This window comes from Osmerus eperlanus, chromosome 15 (genome assembly GCF_963692335.1).
Source record: "Osmerus eperlanus chromosome 15, fOsmEpe2.1, whole genome shotgun sequence".
NCBI classification, from domain to species: domain Eukaryota; kingdom Metazoa; phylum Chordata; class Actinopteri; order Osmeriformes; family Osmeridae; genus Osmerus; species Osmerus eperlanus.
The window spans coordinates 5,923,651-5,946,469 of record NC_085032.1 but is presented as its reverse complement, the minus strand read 5'-3'; the positions used below and the strand labels follow the sequence as shown (position 1 = coordinate 5,946,469).

General features: G+C 45.8%; 4 protein-coding genes across 7 annotated transcripts in view; 2 read left to right on the top strand and 2 right to left on the bottom strand.

The window, feature by feature from the left end:
* tpk1 (thiamin pyrophosphokinase 1) overlaps positions 1–2,601 on the top strand; it is a 39,325-nt gene extending 36,724 nt beyond the window's left edge. For all 4 annotated transcript variants that reach the window (XM_062479093.1, XM_062479096.1, XM_062479095.1 and 1 more), the window contains one exon: positions 1,569–2,601. In XM_062479093.1, the coding sequence (XP_062335077.1) occupies positions 1,569–1,661 (93 nt within the window). In that variant the 3' untranslated portion in view covers positions 1,662–2,601. The remainder of the gene's footprint in view (positions 1–1,568) is intronic.
* Positions 2,042–4,654, bottom strand: LOC134034636 (protein transport protein Sec61 subunit gamma). Its single transcript, XM_062479097.1, has 4 exons — positions 4,516–4,654; positions 4,039–4,142; positions 3,849–3,951; positions 2,042–2,213 (listed from the first exon to the last, which is right to left on the bottom strand). The coding sequence occupies exons 2-4, from the start codon at positions 4,130–4,132 to the stop codon at positions 2,204–2,206; spliced, it is 207 nt and encodes a 68-aa protein (XP_062335081.1). The 5' UTR covers positions 4,133–4,142; positions 4,516–4,654; the 3' UTR covers positions 2,042–2,203.
* A 599-nt stretch (positions 4,655–5,253) lies between these two features.
* Positions 5,254–13,403, top strand: rab18a (RAB18A, member RAS oncogene family). The gene is made up of 7 exons (XM_062479092.1): positions 5,254–5,528; positions 6,897–6,952; positions 8,859–8,920; positions 9,339–9,411; positions 9,855–9,973; positions 10,617–10,683; positions 11,467–13,403. The coding sequence occupies exons 1-7, from the start codon at positions 5,461–5,463 to the stop codon at positions 11,640–11,642; spliced, it is 621 nt and encodes a 206-aa protein (XP_062335076.1). The 5' UTR covers positions 5,254–5,460; the 3' UTR covers positions 11,643–13,403.
* A 184-nt stretch (positions 13,404–13,587) lies between these two features.
* mkxa (mohawk homeobox a) overlaps positions 13,588–22,819 on the bottom strand; it is a 19,822-nt gene continuing 10,590 nt past the window's right edge. The window contains 2 exon segments of the mRNA XM_062480337.1: positions 13,588–13,667; positions 13,956–14,041. Coding sequence (XP_062336321.1) covers positions 13,588–13,667; positions 13,956–14,041 — 166 coding nt within the window.

The window sequence follows — 22,819 nt, the reverse complement described above, 5'->3', positions numbered from 1 at the left end:
AGTGTTCTTGATCTGGCCAACTGTTGTGAAGGGGTTTTTCTTCACCAGGGAAAGAATTCTTCTGTCATCCACCACAGTTGTTTTCCGTGGTCTTCTGGGTCTTTTGGTGTTGCTGAGCTCACCAGTGCGTTCTTTCTTTTTAAGAATGTACCAAACAGTTGATTTGGCCACACCTAATGTTTTTGCTATCTCTCTGATAGGTTTGTTTTGATTTTTCAGCCTAACGATGGCTTGCTTCACTGATGGTGACAGCTCTTTGGACTTCATATTGAGAGTTGACAGCAACAGATTCCAAACACAAATACCATTCTTGAAATGAACTCTAGACCTTTTATCTGCTCCTTGTCAATGAAATAACGAACTCCCATGAGGGAATAACATACACCTGGCCATGGAACAGCTGAGCAGCCAATTGTCCAATTACTTTTGGTCCCTTAAAAAGGGGGGGGCCACATATAAAATGTATTGTAATTCCTACACCGTTCACCTGATTTGGATGTAAATACCCTGAAATTAAAGCTGAAAGTCTGCACTAAAAGCACATCTTGATTGTTTCATTTCAAATCCATTGTGGTGGTATACAGAGCCAAAATGATGAAAATTGTGTCAATGTCCAAATATTTATGGACCTAACTGTACATTTTTTATTGGACGTTTTTGGTCTTTTTCTCTCCTGAGGGCCATTCAAATGAAGCAATTCTGAAACGCTGAGCTGATGCAGCAGAACAGAACATCAGGACCATCGAGGACGACTGTGTTCCCTCCTGTGAGGGCTTCACGTGTGACGATACCGATCAAATCCCCGCGCGAGACTTCCTTTCAGTACCAGTCAGTCACATGACACAAGCACAAAGCATGCAAATTATACAAGAGTATAACCCAGTCAATAACTCCACTACGCCATTTGATGCATCCTAGTCATGGATGTTGCAGTAGCACCGACAAGGTTTGACAGCACTGTTGCTATGTCTGCGTACTGTACTTACAAACATCCATCAACTCCTGGTATGGGCATGGGTAAAGTTAGGGTTGTGGTGATCATGTTTGTGTGCTTTGGGCTTTTACCAGATCCACAATCAGACGTGGTGTTCTGAGTTTCCACTCCTGAAGGACTGGCAGGTTGGGCTGTCACCTTGTTTGTCTCCTTGGTTACTTGCTGCCTGGTGGTCAAGCATGACGCTATTCTGTGTGTGCGTGTGTGTGTGTGTGTATGTGAGAAGTAGAAAGTGTGCGAGTGTGTGTGTGTGTGTGTGTGTGTGTGTGTGTGTGTGTGTGTGTGTGTGTGTGAGAGAGAGAATATGTGTGTATGTGTGTGAACTCCTCAGGCCCCAGATTAGTGGTTAGTCCAGGTCGTGGCTGGTTGCTCAAGCAGAATAAAAAGGACCTCCTCCAAGTAGAGTAGAGGCTCCCAGGGGGTCCATGAGGGGGTCCATGGACCTACAGGAACATCTCTGACCAGCCCTCAGTCCCTCTACTGGGCTTCTGACCACTCCAGTACAAGAACCTGAGTTCAGACACCCTTACGACAGTATTAATTATCGGGAATTTGTGTTCTTTTTTTCTAATAGAGGATCAGGTGTTGCAGTTCGGGATACTCGTCAGTACCTCCAACACCTACGAACCTGTTGCTCCCGGAGACGCCAGGAAGCCCGTCACCGTGACGACGGACCAGCCTCTGCTCTGGAGCATGGGCATTCGCCAGGATAGCGACGCTGTCAAGAGTGAATGACAAACTAATCGGGGACATCCAAATAGTCAGGAGCGGATTCCTCTTACGGGGGGTTTCAGATACTGTGTAGTTGTTGCCTCAAACCACAGTGATAAGTGACTGGCAAGACGAGTCACTCCTACACTTGAGATGCATCCGAGTGTTTATCTATACTAAATACCTTGTTCCAAACCAGAAACGTAATCGCAGCCCAACAGCTGTTAGAAGGCTGTTTAAATCAGTATTGATAGTCATATTTAGAAGAGCTGGAAGTATCTGGTTTGGAACCAGGCCCATCCTGTGCCTTCACCAGAGTCTCTTAATGAACACGGATTGTCTTCTATTTTCAATCAATTTATTAACAACAGTCATAGTACAAACTTTGTGCGCAGAATTCAAAAAATCATCCCTCACACATTCATCCATTCCAACCCCACTACTGTCCCACCGCACCGGGTGTCTGGGTATTGTAGTCCTGTCACCCCCTCTGCACGTTCAGCCACCCCTGGGAGAAAAAGCGAGAGAGAACATGTCAGTGTTGCCAGGTAGAAACGAACTAACTAACCAAATCAGTATGTGTCAGACTAACGACTATTCTATAAAGTATGAATGTCTTTTAAAACTAGAGACGAAGCCAAACAGAGTATTCACTCCCGCCGAAGATCTGCTTTATCGACCCGAGCGAGCCAATCATTGTCACTGTGCACACTAAGCCATCCTAATTAAACCACGTATAGATTTGTTTTTATTTTTGTCGCCCTATAGGGATCATTTAACCGCAGACTTCACATGATTGCGCTTAGGAACACAATTGCAAATCAAATGGAAAATGGAAATGACTTGAATGTTTTCTACCCGGAAATGCGCTCAATAAATGCCTGTGTTACCACAAAGCTGTTGTGTGTGTGTGTGTGTTCAAGGCTGCGAAAAGAACACGTCAGAAATGCCAGCTGTGGTTCCTTTTCTCACTAGACAGCTAAGCTGTTGGAGCACCGGCGTTCAAATACCAAATGACTGTCCTCCATCTGTGCCCCTCAGACGACTGTGACCATCAACTACACACACACACACACACACACGTGTCGATTAATTTCCCAAATTATCTAAATCTAGAAATGAACCTTGTGGCTCAGTGGTGGGATATTTGATCTAGAGGTTGCAGGTTCAAATCACCCCTCTTTGGCTAAAAGTGTCTGCTAAATGAACACATTTCTACTCAATTACACATGCTTATTAGATGCTCTTTGTATGTCGCTTCTGGATTTAAAAAAACGATCTGGTACATGAATAAAACATTTTCTGGAATTTCCGGATGTTTAAAGTGTATTGAGCTGTAGTTAAATCGATACATTTACTACATGATATCCACTGTGGACTGGTGCAGGACAATCTCAGTGTGGTCTCTGTGACAGGAGAATTCTCGTCAACAAGCAAAAAAGTAAATCTCTAATGATTGGATCGACCTCTCACGATTCAGATCTGATTGTATGACGAAAACCACATTGTAGCGTGTCAGTGGGGGTTGTCAATCATGCAGTCAGCTGTCTCTCACCTATTCTGCTGAATCGTGTCTCTGTCACTGCCTTTCCTCTAACGCAAACCTAGTTCTGTTGTGTCGCTGGTGGAGGTTCGCAGTTGGTTCAACTTTCAAACTTTCTACGGACCGGTTTGCTTTTCCACGGGCTATAGAGCCCTGTCGTAATGTGCAGACGTATACTCTCCCAGCAACGCTAGCACCAACGTTAAGCACTTCAATAACAACAGCCTACAGGCGCTCTCCTAATGGCTTGTTATACTTACTGGTCAACCAATGTTAGGGTTAGGGCTCAAACATTTCCTATGGAAAGCCATTAGAAGAGTGCCCCCTGGTCACAGTTTTCGATCGGTCACCAATTTCGGTTCAGCACCGGTTCTTTTGCTGTCGAAACGCAACTGGTACGAGATTGGGCACGGTTTCTGATTCGGCCCTCAAACTGCCTTGGTGGAAAAGGGGTAGGCCTTAACTGACTGGCAGGTATACAGAATAGGTTTGTAGGTGCAGAAAATGTGGGTTATGGCAGGAGCTAAGGCTTGTCTATCAACAAACAAACGAAACACACACACAGGGAAATGTTCCATGGGTCACAGATGCAGTACTTACACAATAATGTTGTTGATGGGGATGTGGATGAGTTTCACAAAGAAGCCAATGAAGCCCATGATGGCGAATCCAATGGCTGTTGCCATAGCAATCTTTTGGAACTCTGAAACGTCAGAAGAACACAATTTTAGGCAAAAATTGAAAATATCGATCAGTCGGATGTGTGTTTGAGTGCGAGAGTGAGACTTACCTTTTCTGTCAGGTTTTGTGCATCTTTTGACGAGTCTTATCGAGTCTTTTACAAACTGCCGACTGGGCTCGACAAACTGCATAACCTGGTCCATGGTGCTCTGGCTGCATAGAAAGTACAAGGGGCAGATCAGATAGACTGCTGAGCTGACGTTGTCTTAACATGCCAGTTAGCTAGATAGCTATGAATTGCTATCCAAGTTCTCAAACTAGTCTATGTCACGCTAAGCATTAGCTTACATGAGTTGATTCCCAAGCTTTGCATTTCCACAACAAGCTAACTGTGGCTGTTTAGCCAGTTGTTAAGCTGGCTAATAAGTTACTACAGTAGTACAGTACTGTAAGTACTAGCTTGTGCTAGACAGTACGAGTTGATGGTGCTTGGCTAGTAAACACATATAAACCATCGGGAAAGACTACACGCCGATGGTCAAATGATTGCAAATTAAATATATGTTACAAAAAAAACGTTACTAACCTTGAACACTCGAACAGTATGTCAAAGAAAGGGGGAGCTGAAGACAGCCACGTAGCTTTCGGAACCTTTTTTGATTGAGAAGGGATGACGTCGGAATCTCACTTCCGGCTGACTTAAAAAAAATAAAAAATAAAGGTTGAGACTAACTGTGTTTTTATCATGTCAAAAGTAAAATGTTATCCCCCAAAAATGTAAGAAAATATACAGAATACAGTTAAATAAACATTTTTTTTTTATTGTAAAAAATAAACTCTACAATAGTCTGTTATTGACTGGTGAAGAACAAATGGTGTCTCATTAATGAGTCATGGTTAAGGTAGTCTCTGAAAAGGACAATGTATTGATATGTGGTTTTTGTATAATGTATTGAAGAGTGGCTATACAAATACAATTTGATTTGTTTTCCTCCTGAATCCTTTTGACCCCTATGTTGAGAGAGCACAATAAAAAAAAAAATCAGCCTCACTATTTGAAGGTCTATAGACACAAAATATTACAGCACCAGTCAACAATGGTGAAGGCTGAATTAAAGTTTATGTTCTAAAAAACGTTTGATTTTACTGATTAATAAAAAAAATCCGAAAATAGCTTATTTTCTTTTTTTACAATGTAAGGTTAGTTTATTTATTTATTTACCTATTCATACATTTTTATTTAAAACTCTTTTTCATTACCAGATTTTGAAGAAGAATATCGATGCTTGTTTTTACTGCACAAACTACCGGAAGTGCATGAAGGACTTTCCGGATGTGCAAGAAAGTTATCCGTGTTCCCAGAAGCTGTCAGACAACTATCTTTGTAATACTAGACATCTAGCTTGCATGAACAATAGTATTTGATAAATAACTAGCGACCGTGGACATTATAAGTAACTCGCTAGTCAAGTTGTAATTAAATATAATAGACGTTTCCGATAGCCACAAGGCCGGAATATTTTAAAAGGAGATGGACGACGACGTACTAACAACCCTAAAAATACTGATCATTGGAGAAAGTGGTGTTGGAAAGTCCAGGTAAAGGCGATGTGAAATTAACGGACAGGACTCTAGCTAGTCATGTTGCAGTTTAATCCCGTGCAATGTTTTGGGTTTGGTCAAATACTCAATGCTAGCTTGCTACATCAGACTGCTGTCTTGTTTGAAGCTGTTGCTAGATATGGAAGCTACAAGCTATTGTCAATAGCGTACATCATGTATTATTAGCCTGTTATTGTATACTCAGTATAACCTGGAACAGGTTCAATAGTTCAAGTCATGGATTCAATCGATGTAAAGTCTTTTTTTTGTTGCGATGAGACAAACTGTTCATACTAGCCTTACGTACTGTACTGCACATCCCATGTGGAGGTTAAGATTTAAAAACCAATGCAACAAACTACCTAATGGCCAGACAGCTATGAGTATGACAAACTGACACGTGTGACATAACTGACCATGAGTTTGAGATTTAGCAATCACAAGCCAAGGTGGATTAGGCAATTTATCCCCTAGCAACTCTAAGGGTTACTTTCCACCCGTAAACACCACATGGGCATATCCATTTACTTATGCTGATTTGTAGAGTGAACGGCACATATAGTTGGCTTATCATACAGCATCAGAGCCTAATGCATCTGCATTATATTTGTCTACGTTCATAAACCATAATTTTAATTAAGCCTCAACCAGTTTATTTAAGAGTTAAGTCTATCATGCGAGCCAGTGTTTTGTTTAGCAGTTTTTAGTTTTCTTCTCCCCCATGCTGTGAGGATAGTATCACACACGTTTATATAGGAATCAATGCCATGCTAATTACAAGCACTATTTCCTTAATTGGATGATTGTTTTGATGAAAGTTGTGTGTGACATCATCGCTAAATCCACCCAAAGTCCACAATTATAAGAGGCCTGGCAGAATATAGAAGTTTCGTTTAGCATAAAAATTGGCCTTGGTTGTGTGCATTTCTGTCGGGCTATGTAACAGCAAACCTTTTGTGTGCTTAATTATGCACTGTATTAGACTACAGTACTTTACTGTAGACGTGAAACAATTATCGTTTCCTCACATCCAGATGATTAAACGGTGGAGCTTTTTCAATGTCTTTTTTGGGGTTCAAAGGGAAGGAAAGAGATTAACCACATCATCAGTGTTGCGTGATGAACAGCTGATTAATCACAGTTCAGCAATGAACACTGTGCCTCTCAGAGCACAAGCCTATGATGTCAGAATCAAAAGAGAAGCAGAGAGAGAGATCATATTGGAGGATGTAGGTAAGGTGACAGGCCCAATCTTGATGTAGGCCTAGCATACTGTATAAAAGGCAACAGCCTGGTGCGTGTGTGACTGCTGGCTAGCTTGAGTTAGCCTGGCCTGAGAGTCATTGTCTCTCTCTTCCTCCACAGTCTCCTGCTGAGGTTTACAGATGACACGTTTGATCCAGAACTAGCAGCAACAATTGGTGAGTGACACTTTGCCCTTTGCTGCGCCCCAGAAGGATGAAGCAGCCATTAGTCTGTCACAGGCTGAGCTAATATCCCTCATTTTTACCTTTTAGTGTACATGGGATTCTAGGGCTGATTAAGCTTGTCAAATACCCAGAATACTCCTACGCAGTCTAGTGATTGCTGAGCTGGTAATAAGGCTGTATGCCTGGAGGCTATGTCATCACTGTCAGAAGAACTAGCGGGAGATACACACACACACACACACACACACACGGCCAGCTCAGTTGAGTGGTGAATGCCAGCTATTCATCTGCACCACTGGCGAAACGATGTCCTTCCTGCCTTTTTTTACTGTACATGGTTTGGGGGAAAAGGTGCATTCCTTCCCGGGGCTCGGTGCGGATCTGCAAATGATATCAGACATCTGCACTCGAATGAAATGCGCTTCAAGGACAGTCCTTTTTTTTCTCCAGGTGGCCTCAGCGCCCGTTAACAGCTCGTCTGCTCCGTAGGCTGCCTCACTGCAAGCAGAGATTCATGGTCCTATTGATTACACGACAGGCACGGAAAGCGAGCCTAAATGGCTGCCTTTTCTTCCGCGGTGTGACGTCCTGCCACACAATGTAGCCTTTGTTGAAAGAACAGTGCTTGCGGATTCCCAGAGAGTTTGGGAGCGATTGAAAAACCGTACTTTCTTCTGGTAGGCACGTCCTGCTACTGTTTTACTTGGCCAACGGGATATCTCGAGCGAACAGATGTGCCCAATTGAAGCCGACGTGAGTCCCCTAAGATGACCATGTCCCCTGACCTTCCCTCAGGCGTCATTTTGTACGTCCCTCCTCCCCCTCTCAACACACTTAACCCTTAAGCACCCTTGTTCACGGTCATTCCAAGTACCTACAAGTAGTGATTGTCTGATATAAATAATATATATATATATATTTTTTTTTTTTCACAGCCCTCCAAATTCGAGTCTATAAAACACAACAATGCAATCAATACAGTCGGTGCTTGATGGAGAGCTGTGGTTGTGTCGAAGCCTACTCTGACCAGGGTGATAGCCAGGTCCTGAGTGTGGTGTGAAGCCGAGGCAGTGGTGTGGGAGAGTGAGATAGAACACCGTCACACCCCGAGGGAGAGAGTAGCTCGGCGACCCAGGCGCTTGTTGTGGCGTAGATTCCTCCACGCGCCTGGCGACGGTGTCCCAGAAACCCCTCCCATGATTGCCTGTGTGGGATGCGTATGCCCACACACACACACACACACACACCCTCTATCTTCACATTCCATCTCCCCCAGTGTGTTGCCTCTTGGCTGTGGCTCGTCCCAGACGTGAAAACAGCCCCCGTGCCCTGTACGCCTCCCTGATAAATCTTTCAGTACACGCTTAAAACCACCGGGCCAAATGTCAGCCTAAGCATGTTCCCAGGGCGGAGAGAGGCCGCCGGAGAGATTTACTCGTCGACTGCGACGAGGACTAAACTTGTATTTTTATGTTAATGTGCGCGTTTTTTTTTATTTTTACCAGAAGAGGGACGTTTAAAAATGAATAATGGCTCCTCTTGAGCAGTCTTACAGGTGGTGTTTATTTTATTTTTTATGTACCATATTAGTTTTATATTAGCATATTGAACCACATAGTCCCTATCTGGATATAAATACTGAGTCACATCATCATTTAAGTGTCTCTGGCTCTCTGTCTGTCTGTCTGTCTGAGTGGGCTGGGTCAGCATCAGTTCACTCACACCGTGTGGTATGTGTGTTTTGACGATTCATCATCGGGATGCCCTGGCCGTTTGTCTGATTGATGTAGAGCCTTTTTACGGCCCGGGGGCTATGAATCACGGCCGCCGTTGAGCCGGGACGAGGAAATCACCGTTTGATAGATGTGTACGCTCGCATTTTCTGTCTTGTTTTTAGGTGTCGACTTCAAAGTGAAGACTATCTCGGTGGACGGTAACAAGGCGAAGTTGGCAATATGGGTAAGTGTGTGTGCATGTGTGTGTGTGTACATCCGTGAGAAACCAGTCTGCAGGCTATATCCATGCGTCTACCTGTCTATCTGTGTAAGCATAACAGTTTGTTTGCTCCATCTGTTTGTTTTCTAAGAGCGTCTGCTAAATGACTCAATGTTTACGAATAAATGGCCACTGTCTGCTGGACTCCCGTTGCTTTTACAGTGCAGTTCATTAACCTACCACAAGATGGTGCTAAAGTATAGTAGTTTCACTTCCAGTGAAAGGTGGCTCTAAGGAGATGTATGCATGTGCCCGTGTGAGCGGGTCTCCATTCAGCCAGGCCTTAAGTGCACGTGTAAATGTCTGGTGTGACGGTCACGGGGCTGGTTCGGGGAAGGTTCCCCCCCAGGTTGTCTGAAGGTTTTGCGACGGCTGTTTTCAGGACACGGCCGGCCAGGAGCGTTTCCGCACCCTGACGCCAAGCTACTACCGCGGGGCCCAAGGAGTCATCCTGGGTGAGCAGGCAGCTCCGTCTCTCCAGCCCCCTGGCTGTTAAACACCTGCCCCTCCCTCACCCCCCCCCCCCCCCCGCGTGGCTGGGAGAGACAGTGATGGCTTTTCCACACACGCACACACAGACTTGTACCGACTTAGTCGACTAGCGACACCCGTTTGGACTTCCTACTTTTAACCGTGCAGCAGACATCTTGTCAACTCTAGTGTCTCCGCGACCATGAAGGGGGACAGCTGGGACACTGGCTCAGGGACAGCTAAACCTCTCCACCAACTGTCACAAACCATAGTTATGGCCAGTTAACAGTATTGGTGACAACAGTTTATTCATAATTTGGGCCCTTTCCACATAAGAGTGTAGCATAGCTTGGTACTGTACGATAGGAGACCACAAGTAGTTGATTTTTTTGGGTGTATTTTCACATTTTCTCCCCGTGTCCGTCAGTGTATGACGTCACGCGCAGGGACACCTTCGCCAAGCTGGACAACTGGCTGAACGAGCTGGAGACGTACTGTACGAGGAACGACCTGGTGAAGATGCTGGTGGGGAACAAGATAGATAAGGTACAGTGTGTAGAGAGGGTCTCCTGCTCCCAGGGCCGGCCCGACCCAATAAACAAACAGCCCCGCAATTGGTTTGGGCCCCCAACCCCCCAAAAAAACATTTTATTATAATAATGCCAATCAATGGGCCCCAGTCACCTGAGGAAACACTAGGCTGCTCATCTACTCACCTAGCTTGGAGTTACTATGATACTATATATATATATATATATATATATATATATATATGCAGATTTGCTATATACTACAAATATTTTTTAAATGACATAGTGGACGATAAACACTTTTTTCTCATTTATTTTCTGTAATTTATTCTTATTTATTATAACACGCCGTTCTGTAGGTAGGACAGTGTGTTTTCGGGGGGAGGATTCCCCTCAGCACCTGTTAGCTTACTGTATGTCCAGTGCAGGCTTTATCAGAGTTTAGAGCTGTGCTTCATGCTCTAAGTACCGGCTCTGTGTCTGCTGTCCCTGTGGACGGGCCGTCTCCAAGCGGGCTTTTCACTAGTCCACGTAACAAACGGCTGTGAGTCCTCTGTAGGGCGCGTGTCCATCCAGTCAGACACTCACATCAGCACACAGCGTCTGCTGTAGAGACCTCCTCAGAACCGTTTTTTTTTTTTTTCTCCTTTTGTTTTCAGGAAAACCACGAACTGGACAGGAACGAAGGGCTGAAGTTCGCAAGAAAACATTCCATGCTTTTTATAGGTGAGGCTGGAGGATATCCCGCCCCCCCCACCCCCCCTCCCTCCAAACCCGAGGCCTTGAGTTACGGCAGGGGAAACTGCTTTTGAAATCACTGTCATACTTGTAGTGGAATGTTTGCGTAGGTCTATTTATAAAGCCGTTTCTGACGTCTTGTCTTGCGTTAATAACTCATCGAAGACCCCACTCACTTTTTTATAACCTTTGTGAACTTCGGTATCGGGATTTCGACGGAATGAAAAGCTTCGGGTTGGGTTTAAATATGTGGGATTTCCTGTGATTTGGACACAGGGAGATTTTCAAGGTTTGACGCGCCTGCCATTCTAAATAACGTGATAAGAGGAAGGAGGGTTTCGCCTTTTGAAAATATTTTCCGCCGCTTGCTCCAGCTGTGGAGGTCAGATGAAGTCATCAAGGTGCAGCCATTCTCCGTTGTTGTGTCTTAATCGTCTCTCTCTTTCTCTCCTCTCCCCTCCCTCCCTCCTTTTCCCTCTCCCCCCTCCTCCTCTCCCTCTCTCCTCCTCCTCTCCCTCTCTCTTCCCCCCCTCATCTTCTCCTCTCTCCTCCTCTCCCCCCTCCTCCTCTCCCTCCTCTCCTTCTACCACCCTCTCTCCTCCCCCCCTCATCTTCCCCTCTTTCCTCCTCTCCCTCTCTCCTCCCCCCCCCTCATCTTCCCCTCTTTCCTCCTCTCCCTCTCTCCTCCCCCCCCCCATCATCTTCCCCTCTCTCTCCTCTCCTCCCCTCCCCCCCTCCTCCCTCCTCCTCTCTCCTCCCTGGTGTGTCCAGAGGCCAGTGCTAAGACGAAGGACGGGGTCCAGTGTGCGTTTGAGGAGCTGGTGGAGAAGATCATCCAGACCCCGGGGCTGTGGCAGAGTGACAGCCAGGGCCGAGGGCTCAAGCTGACCCCCCAGGAGCCCGGTGCTGGGGGGGGCCGCTGTGGGGGGTACTGCTCCCTGGTGTGAGCCACACGCGTTCAAACACACACACACTACTTAAACCCTCACGCATGCATGCATACACACACACACACACACAGTACCTAAACGTAAACACACACACACTACTTAAATACACGCCTATGCACAGTGAGTCGACATGGATTTTACATGCACTAAGATGGATTTGTTTGCTTCATGCACACACACACACACACACACTACCAAAAACTGACAGGGTCTGCCGTGAGTGGAGACGCGATGGATTCTGCACAGGCTGTGTGGCCCGTCTCTCTGACATGCAGGCAACCCTCCCCAGCAGTGTGGATGTCTGCTGCGCTCTTCCTCATATCATGACTGCACCCTCAACTCTGCTTCTGCCTGTCCACCCTTATCCCTGTCCACCCCACCACATGGACAACATGTGCGTATTAACTGGTAATGAAGGCTGATTCCCTGTTTGTCTTATTGGTTTGTTTTGGTCTTTTTTTTGTCACCCCTTTTGTATTTCTATAGCTTCTGTTGTTGTTTTTTTTTTTGTTGTTGTTGTGTTTTTTTCTCCATATGTCTATATATATATTTTCTCTATATATGTCATGAACTTCGTCCAGTGCCAGCGTGCACGTCATTGTTCGAAAGCATGACTCTGTTGCACCCTCATGCCATGTTCCCTCGGGGACGGAGGCTCAGCTACGAGCCCTCCAGGTTGGCCGTCTCTGACAGCTCCAGCTGTCCTGTTATCCATGTTCCTCACCAGGCTACAACTGTGTCTACGTCCGCCTGGCAGGCCTCTCTGGTCGTAACGGAACCACCAAGCTGCTGGAGCCACGGTTTACTACTTTTATTGAGTTGGACTCCAAACTTTCAGCAGGTTTTGAAGGGTGCATAAATCATACCGATTGGCACCGGGCGCCTCTATTGTGTGTTCTAGAATTTTGTTGTTTTTTTGTTGTTTTTTTTTCCTCTCAAAGGCATAATGCTTTTTTTTTATTTCTTTTTTTATTGAACAGGGAGTGTAGCTAGCCTTTGGGTTCTGTGCCCTGCTCACACAGACGTCAACAGAGGATTATCAGTGCTAGCCATGCCGCAGCTTCTCATAGACCAGTGGAAAAATGAAAATGCAAGAAAAGGTTTGCTATATTAAAGAACACCATGAGTCATGCATGACTGTTTCCAGTGGGATTGGGAAGCACGGAGAAGGTATTCAAGGCCCAGCAAATTACTTTCACAGCACCCCTGTCTCATCATGTTCAACCTGAGCATGCGGTTCATAAACTGTCCCTCGAACACCTCTGACCTTATCCTTGAGCGCTGGAATTCTGGGAAGTGTATTTTATTCGGGTGACCTGACCTGTTGACCCAGAATGGAAGCCTTGTAGTGATGCCTTTATGTCTAAATTAATTACAATCAAATTAGCTTTTTTTTTTTTTGTATTAATAGTCTGGCTTCTTGGTTTGTTTTGATGGAAGACCTGAACAGTATACAGTATATAGTTTTCCATCATTCGTGTAACATTTGCCTTCTTTGATCAACCTTTTCTTAAAGGTTGATTACATAGTATTGAATAAATAAGACATTATGCCTGATATTATTATAAGATGGACCTGACTCTTGAACTTGTTTCCTGTTTATATGTGGAAGCATAGAAATACATGTAAAAGGCTCTGTGTATTTAGAACTCTGAAATATGTATAATTCCTACATGAATTGTGAAACTGAATGTATACATATTGACATAATAAACCGCCCTTCTGTATGTATTAAACTAAATAAAAAGTACTTTTTAAAGGATCTTAAAGTGGTATGTACAGTGATTCTTTTTTTTTTCATCCTTTCATCATCATACTTATTCCAAATCGTACCTACTACAACATAATGAGGCAGAACATATAACAAGCAAGTACAAATCTTGACAAGTGACTATTTGTGTGACCTCACCCAAGGCCTCTGCGAGGATGCCCTGCACAGTGCCTACACAACCAGGGCCGTGTTGGAAAAGTCTCTGTTGGGTGCAGAGGAGTTTTCGCTTGACATCTTGAGCATTCCAGAGCCTACGGCATAGAGCCACATGTTTAAACAGTGTCAGAGAACTGCCCGGCTAGCAGACCTGTGATGTATCTAAATCATCTTTCGGGCAGACACTCAGGAAACAACACTACACCCATAACTCTTTTACTCTCGGTTTGACTGGGACGTGCATCATTCCTGGGTGATTATGAAGAGGCCTGGCTGGCAGCGACAAAGAGGCTCCTGCCCTTCCCATCTCTCCTCTCCCTCTCTCCCGAGACAAGGCACAGAGAGAAAATATGTCTCAGTCAAACAACAACATGGAGACCTACGACATACTGGAACTTTCTTCTTCCAACAAGCTGCTGTGGTCTCGTCTGCTCTCGGAGCTGGGTTTCCAGGAAACTCCACAGTTGTCCTGCAGTGAAACACTCGACAACAGGAGAGTCACTGTAGTATCTCTGTAGGCACTTAATATATACATGTTATCAAACCCTTCCCATGATGTCAGTCATGCCACATGCACAATTTCACATGTTTTTGACTACCTTTGTTACGTTTCAAAGCAAACGATCTCTTTAGTGTGCCAGAGAATCGACTTCCCCAGAAGCCACTAGGTTGATGTGGTATATAATATACCCATCCAAGAGCAGCCCTCCTGGCCATGCCATAGCTACCCCTCCTTTCTCCCCTCCTCTGCAGCCCGAATTAGGACGAGGCTGGTCGGGGGACAGCTGGTCCCAAACCCTCGTGTGTGTGTGTGTCTGTCTGTCTGTCGGTCTGTGTGTTTGTGAACGGCCAGCCCCCTCTTTAAGCTAACAATGTCTGGGTCTCATTAGCGCGGTCTCCTCTCTCCTCCTCCTCTGCTCCTCTGCCTGCAGCCCGTATGGGTTTTGGGTTAGCTCTCAGCCGGGGCCTCTCAGGAGAGCAGTCATGCTGTCATGTGTAAAAACGTTACGAGACGTCGGGCATCGTTTCATAAGGTGTCGTGTTCCTGAACGTCACTCACTTTGTCGTGCTCATTGCCGGTCCCTATCAGTTAATTGTTTTGCCATGCCGAGCGAGAGAGGGAGGGAGAGCGGGAGAGAGCTGGAAGCGAGAAAGGAGCGATGAAGGGAGGACGGTCGAGAGGAGGGAAGGAGAGAGGGCGATAGAGGGAGAGAGCTCTACAGCTGAGTGTTATCAAGTGGCAATGGGGCTAATAGGTTAACCATGAGGCCTGGCTGAGATGGGATCTGTACTCTGGCAGGCCGTTCTGTCTGAGAAGGGGGTGCTAAGAGTACTAACACAGATGTAGCAGAGGTGGTTCGGAATGGTGGTGCAACAGCACCGTCCAGCCCTGTCCTCGGACCCCGGAGATTCCCTCTTCGATCGGACGATGGATAGTTTGCTTTCAATGTGGAAGGTCGTCGGTTCGGATCCCACCCCAGACTGAGAGAGTAGCCTGTGGGAGCAGGCGTGTGACCGAGGCATCCGTCACCCAGAGGAGTGTGTTCTCTCCGGGGTGAGGTAGAGGAAAATGCTTCTTCTTCCCTTCCTCTAGAGTTAGCCAGCGCCTGGCTCAAGCCTCTCTTCAGTTACCCTCTCCAGTAGCAGACCTGTGTGAGCTCATAGACCAACCAACCCAGAACAAATGAGAATGTCACTGCAGGTGGAAACTCCTTCATTATGAAGAACCTCATGTTTAGACTCTGGTTATGTGCTTACATTTCAATGTTGTCCTCGATATTTAATCAGGAGATTCCCATTTCAGTATTTGACAGATTTCGGGGAGATGTATGAGCCGGACTTTGTCTTTCCCCACTTGACTTCCACAGAGCTGAAATGCATTCACCCATTTACACATTTCGTCATGAATTCTAAGAAACAGAAATATTTTACTGGAACTTCACACCAAAACAATACTTCAAAACATTACCCAGGTTAACAAGGGTCTGGCATAAGGTGTTGGCCCATCCTCAGAAACAGCAGACCTCTGTGACCTCCTATCAGTCACACCAGAGAAGCTTCTAACCCAATAAGAAGTGGCCCTGGGGGGTGAGGTGATGGGGTTGTAGGAAACCTCTACCCGTGTGGGGTGTGAACCCATGGCCCAGCGAAACCATGTAAGTCAATTTGGCTTGTAATTCCGGTGTAATTGAGTTTCCTAGGATTTGAAACAATGTCAATCTAATTTATACCTAAATGATTGCATTGTAACCCACACTTGTTATTTTCCAAAACACCGTGCCCTGTGTAAAGACTCTAAAGAAAGCAAGGACCGGGGGGCGTCCACGCCCTCCCAGCGGAAAGTTCTCTCTCCACAGGGGGTCCCTTCATCCCCGCCTTGTGTTACTGGGGCAACAAGCAGGACGGGGGCCCAGTCAGGTCAGGGCCGGGGGGCTCGGGGGCTCGGTCCTGTCAGCCCGCTAGACGTCCCGGAGCAACAACATGGAAGGATGAGTATCCTCATTCATCATCCCCGCCCTCGACCCAGGACTAGGCCGTTCACCACGGTCCTGTGTGGCCTATTTCTGGAGCGGGATTCGGATTCCTCCGCTGTGTTGTCATTTGCTGCATGTCACACCAAAGCCCCCGGATCTGGAGTCCAGCTACCGCCGCTACATGGAAGCAGACGTCCATACAGCGAGGCGATCGGCTTCTATAATAAACTAATCACACTGTGTCAACACGAGGGCCTGGTGTTAGCTTTCCACATGCCTCAAACACGTTTTCATGGAAAAGCTGCATGTTTTAGTGCTGCGTTTCGGTCACTCTTCCCTGTAAAATCGTGTTTTTTTTTTAGGTCGCTATTTTTTAAACCCCTCTTGCTGAGATGATTGGCATGTATAGAAACAAATTCATTATTTTGTACAAATAAATACGCCCCTGTGTTGTAATTGCGCTGCTTATTTTCCTTTGCCAAGCTGATCTGGGTTTTGGGGTTGAAGCAGAGAAGTTATTGTTGACCACAACCGCCAGAAGTCCCCGATGCCATGTCCTTTGAAGAGACATGTAGGTCGGCTAGATGAGCCGTTACTTCATCAGCACATCTTTTCAAGATCGGAACTCAAACATTGTTTGACTTGTGGCTCACGACGCGCGTGCATTGGACAGTCGGAGAGCGATTAGGAGGAGCACCAGGGACACTACAAAGGCCCGACGCTGTACAGAATTGAGGTTTTAGATTGTTGGCTCATGGCTGTTGGTTGTTTTGCCACTTTGGCCCTGTCTTAGGATATTTAACCGTGTCCTGCTGCCGTCTGTACCTCACCTAGACTGATGACCCCTAGGCCCACGGTGTGTTTTTCCATCCCAAACGTTTGCAGTGGTCCATGGAGGCCCAGGGTGTAACCTGATGTCGGGTTTATTACTTTGAACCACAGGAAGCTCAGGTTCTGTGAATGTGAGGAGGACCATCGGAATTGAAAGCACAGGCCCAGCCTCCGCCTCTCCCACCAGCTCTGCAGGATGAAGCTGCTCTCTCCGGGAACTGGAGCCGGGTCGCACAGAGCAGAGTCGCATCAAACAGACACGAGTTCAGCCTTAGTCCAGCCTGTGTTTGGGGTCTTCTGTCCACGTCATTACGGGAATATATTTCTATCAAATTCAGAAAGGCAACAATCATCTGACAGGCTTTCTGGTCATACCGGAGGTATCAACTGCTCGAGTGTCTTGCTCGACTCCAGTCCTGCAGTTTACGGGTGTCAGTTTACGGGTGTAACTCTTTGATCTAAGGTCATTCAAATCTCCATGAAGTTCTAGAAATGGTTAGCTTGTACTGTAGCCACAGTGCAGACCAAATGACGCCGCTGCTGAACGCTGTCCAGTGTTAGTTGACACTGAAAGTTTTCACTGACAGAAGAAACTTTTGACCGATGTTGGAAGTGATTGTAACTGCTTAAGGCACAGGTCCAAAGATGTAAAAATGTTTTTATTGGTGTTTTCTTATTCTATTTAGAAACTCTATGCACGAATAGATAAATACACATTTTGAAATGAAAAACTATGGAAAATCCTCATTCTATAAAATGTAAATCTTCTACATTGACTTTATGGCTAATTCAATATTTTTCAAATATAGTGTAATGGTAGTGTAAAATCTCTGAAAGCTATCACACATGACAGACATAAATATTTCAGAAATATTTATGCCAGAAAAATTATATCAAATATTCTACATGAGTATGCTAATATCGCCAACTGGGAAAAACGTGTAGTATAATGTCCATAATTTATCATAAATAAACATGTTAAATATGTATATGTTTATAATTATTTAACTTTATATTATTTTTCGGTTTACAATGGCGGCGACATTTACAGTGGTAGTTGAGAGTTGTGCAATATGAGAATGTTTGTGGCAGATGGAGAGGGAAAACCAACACCTACAATTTGCTTTGGCTTACTAACTTGTGTGTGTGTGTGTGTATGTGTGTGTGTGTGTGTGCTGCAGAAGCACCAAGGTGCGGGGGTGTTTTGGGCCTGGCTGTTTTGTCTGCACCTCGCCACCTTGAGCCCCTCTGTGGGAGACGTTAATGCCCTGCTGGGTCTGGGCCGCGCTAACGCAGAGTGGCACTGGCTCCAAAACACTCTCAGCGTCTAACCTTACCTCAGCTTTCACTAACAATCGGCTCACAGTGGCCCCGTCATAAAACGTTGGTTCTCTCTCTCTCTCTCTCTCTCTCTCTCTCTCTCTCTCTCTCTCTCTCTCTCTCTCTCTCTCTCTCTCTATCTCTCTCTTATCTCTCTCCCTCACTCTCCACCCTCACTCTCTCTCTTTCTCGCCCAGTCTCCCTCTCTCCCAGACATACCAGAGTAAGTTAACAAATCTGACTTCTGGTGATATCTGGGTTAGGCTTTCCAGCCGAGCACAGGTCTCCATCTTCCAACCCCCTCTCTCCCTCCTTTCCTTCCCACCATAGTCTTCCTCGATCTCTCTCCCCAGCCCTCGCGGGTCAGTAGGCAATTTCTGCTTCCCTACGGGGTAGCCTTGGCTCCTTGCCCTAGAGGGCCCAGGGGTGCAAGTGGCTCCCCAAACTCATTTACGACGGCGCAGGATGCCTTGGCCCGGCCTCGCGGCGGGCGAGTCACTTGGCGCACTCAAATATTTACATTCGTCCAATCAAGCGGCAGACAGTAGCGGGCTATATTGCGGTGAGGTCATGGTCTCCTTCATCTACTCCTCCTCCACGCTAAGGTCTGAGGAGATCCAGGAGAGTGTGGTTATAGCCTCTGCTGGATGTGGAGGAATCCGACCAGACTGCTCCTGATGTCATCCCCTCCTGTCTCCCCCACTCGACACGAGGAGAGGTGGTTTATCTTCATGCAGATCCACAGTCCCGATCTTATCTTTCTGGAGCCGTCACTGTGTGTTCTCCCTGTTTTAACCTTGATTTATCCACTCCTCCTCCCTCCGCATTAAAACCGAATTGCACGGAGGTACCAAGCTACAGACGCCAACATCGGGATCGCTCAGAGCCAAAAGGTGGGATTTGTCTGAGAAAATACGCTCGAGTTACATTTCCGATCCCGACCAAGACTCGAGGTCAAAGGGTTGCATGCGTTTCCAACGATGAACCCTCGGAACAAAACAGAGTGGTGGATGACCTCATGGGTCACAGACTAAATGTTCATGAGGCGCAACGGCAACTTCTTAAATCTAATCTGCTCGTAAAGTTGAGTTACGGTAAATACACTGCTACTGTACAATATCTTGGAGTCCTTGTATGAAGACGATGATTCGGGGATTAAGATAAACTTACCTTCACGTCAACGTGAGATCGGAGCCAAGCAGAGTCGAGGCCTCAGACCTGCCAGAGCATCTGGGTTTGCATAGATCAACAGCCATCCACCATTCTAGAAGATACCGCTGGCTGTTTATAGCTTTGGCCCGCAGACAGACAGAGTACAGAGGCCGGGATACAATGAGACGGTGGTCAGAGATGAATTCAATGTTGATTCAATGAAGACGGCCAATCCATCAGACTGAAATGTAGTCCACATCCTAATCTCTGATACACTCCCTGCCTGTCTGTGTCTCCACTGAGTTCTCAGTTAGCAGAAAAGATTGGATGTTGTAGGACAACCTGAACCTATCTCCTATGAGCTTTCATTTGACCTCTCCATAGTGGGATAATGTTAGATCACTGGATGAAAAATGTCACCTTGGCAAAGCTAAACAACAGCCTGTAGTGCATCATACGACCAACTTCAATAATCGGTGAATTTCCTACAGCCAGACGTCTCCACCATAAGGCCCAGGCCTGTGTAGAAATATACATATCAGATGAGAAGCTAAATAAATACAAGTCCCATACTAACATCTGGAAGTGTAGACTCCTGCACTGGCAGACTGTGCCCATTTGATTCCAGATTGATGGTAACATTACAGTTCTGGCTCAGACTCTGGGACAGAGCATTGTGACGCGTATTTATTTGCTGGCACTGAGACCTGGCTGCCAAACCCGTGCCACAAGGTTTAGATGTGCACACACACTGACTCACACACACCCTCTGTTACTCTCTCTCCCTTTCACTCGCTTTATCTATCTCTCTCTCTCGTTTTCTCTCACTTTTTAAAAGTCCAGCTCCCCAGACAGATGATCTCTCTCCCTCTGTTCGTGTAATATCATGAGCTCGTGAGCTACAGCGGTGTAGTCTGTGTGTGTGTGTGTGCGCCCGCGCCCGAGCGCCTGTATTTGCACAGCAGTAATATGGTCCGATTTTGCCTAATATCCTAATCATACACTAAAGGACCGCTCAAGGAGGTTAGAGTCCGGACACACATGGAAATGTTTGTGATTTTCCCCCTGCTATGGTCAATGAGACCCGATACTCCATACATGCAGACATAAGCTGCTCTTGTCGGGAGACTGCGTCCGCATGTATCAAACGCTGAGCGTTAACGTGACGAGAACTCAGCGTCCACCCCCGTCCGCCGGCACTGCCAGGCCACATTCCTGCCCCCGATGCCATCTCTTACATCTGCTGCCACTGACGTGCTTTCACCAGACGGGGGTGAGGAATTTGATTGAACTTTTTCTCTGAAGAAAAGTTACACACTGACACGTCGACGCGAGCCTTTATTACGTCTCACTTGTGTATCCCCCAGCTGCCGTTATGCGAGGAGCGTTTGCGGCTGTTCTGTTCTGGCCACATCCGTTACTACACTGGGACTTCCACCTGACCAGAGTTAAACTGTTGGAATTTCCAACATGTATTGAAATATTGAAAAGTGCCCAACTATTAAAAGGTGTTCTGTTTTTTTAAGGGTCCTGTGGTCTGAACTCAAAACTCTCTCCATATTGTAATGGCATACTGTAGAGAAGAAGGATATAATATTATGTACTGGAACAGTAGGGTTGGTGTTTTTACTGGGATAAACTGCAGCATGGAGTCCAATACAAATTTCCCCTTGGGGGAAGTTTGATCATGTCATCTGTATGTACAACAGATACAAAGTTTCTCATGGTTGTTTTCTCCAGTTCAGGATCAACAAGTTCTTACCCAAAAGTGAACAGAGTTATCCTGGCCCTCCACTTATCTCTACTTCTCTCTACTGTTTTTCTACTTCCCTTCGCTTCTACCTCGTCCTCTTTGGCAGCGGAGGTTGGCTCTTACCCACAATCCCCTTGGAGCAGGACGTTGTTTTGCCGAGGCTGGCCATCCAGGTCTGTCTCAGGAGGACAGAAAGCAGCCAATTAGGAGAACGATTTGAGGAGTTTCGGGAAACAGCTGAGGCAGAAGCAGCAGCTAAACCTTTCTGTGGTTTAACTGTGTGTGTGTGTGTCTGTCTGCTGGTGTGTGTCTGTGTGTGTGTGTGTGTGTGTCTTTTGGTGTGTGTTTGTGCGTGTGTCTGGGTTTGTGTGTGTGTCTTTTGGTGTGTGTTTGTTTGTGTGTGTGTCTGTTGGTGTGTGATCGTCTCAAATGCAATCCCGACTCCTGGCTCAACTAAGGCCTGGCACAGAGGGAGATAATTCACAGGCATTACTCTGGAACAAACACCCAGGCCGACCCCACAGTGTATGTGGCTGTACAAAACATGCTGGACTCTGGCAGCTAGACACCGCTAGCTAGTCATTTAAAGCTCTAAGCTGAGCATTAGATTTAGAGTAGGCTCAGTTTCCCACAAGCGTTTAGAGGGTCTTGGTTCACATGAGTTTTTTTCAATGTTACTTGACTACAATTTAAATGGTTTTGTTTGACCAAGAGCATGGAGTAAGAGCATGAACAAGGCTGACTCTTGACAGGCACTGTAAGGATGCAGATATTTTCTGTTTTGGTCTGACTACCTGCCAATGTTAGTTCCATTACACAGACAGAGTAATGCTTTCGTCAAGAGGAATGCTTCCTGGCTCCTTGGTCAGACTGGGGTGTTCCTGGTTAGAGATCTTGTCCACGGTTTCACAACTCTCCTTTCAGAATAACATACATGCCTTCACTCTCCGTCTTGTACAAGAAACAGCAATTCTCTTTGGTCTGAACTTTGATATGTGATGTTCACTTTTTGTTTACTTCACATATGTTTTGACTGAACCAAATAGGGAACATATCCACCTGAAAAAACACCCAAGATGTCCTCATCTGGCCAATTCGAGCATTGTCTTGTGGCTTTGTATGAAGTGACATTTTCTCCATGTTTTTCTGCGGTTTTTGGGAAATTTATTATGAGAAATGAGGACAGGAAATATTTTCTTCTGCCTCAGGTTAGCTTAGCAAGAAGCAGACTCGCAAAGTGGTGACCAACTCGCTGCAGAATTGGAAGCAGGAGTATGGTTCAACATCTGCGGCCTTAATAAAATAATACAATAAGCAGCAGGACACAAAGCCAAGATTCGTCTCTCTTTTTGGAAGCAGAGTGAAATGTCTTGAGGAAATAATCCCTTAAAGAAACAGAGTTTATGAAAACAATCCCATTTTGTCTATTGCTAACATTGTTTTTGCTCCAATATTCAAATGTTTTGATCTAGTCTAAATTGATCTTAAAAGATTTAAAAAAAAACACTCTGACTCAATTGTGAAGGAGATAACAGGAACTCAAGCAATATTATCATATTATCAATATTGTATGTTAATTTTCCTCCCAGGAACTCAGGAAATTGCGTGTCACCACACCAAGATAGCAATCCTATTCCACCATTTTATTTTATTTGCATGATTTATAATGTATCATAATAAAATCCACCAGTTTCTGGAGGAACAAAGAAAGTTCTTC

Coding starts and splice junctions, on each gene's coding strand:
- LOC134034636 (XM_062479097.1), bottom strand. CDS start 4,132: ATGGACCAGGTTATGCAGTTTGTCGAGCCCAGTCGGCAGTTTGTAAAA. Junction 3,952..4,038: donor CACAAAACCTGACAGAAAAG/GTAAGTCTCACT, acceptor CTGACGTTTCAG/AGTTCCAAAAGATTGCTATG.
- rab18a (XM_062479092.1), top strand. CDS start 5,461: ATGGACGACGACGTACTAACAACCCTAAAAATACTGATCATTGGAGAA. Junction 5,529..6,896: donor AGTGGTGTTGGAAAGTCCAG/GTAAAGGCGATG, acceptor CTTCCTCCACAG/TCTCCTGCTGAGGTTTACAG. Junction 6,953..8,858: donor AGAACTAGCAGCAACAATTG/GTGAGTGACACT, acceptor TCTTGTTTTTAG/GTGTCGACTTCAAAGTGAAG.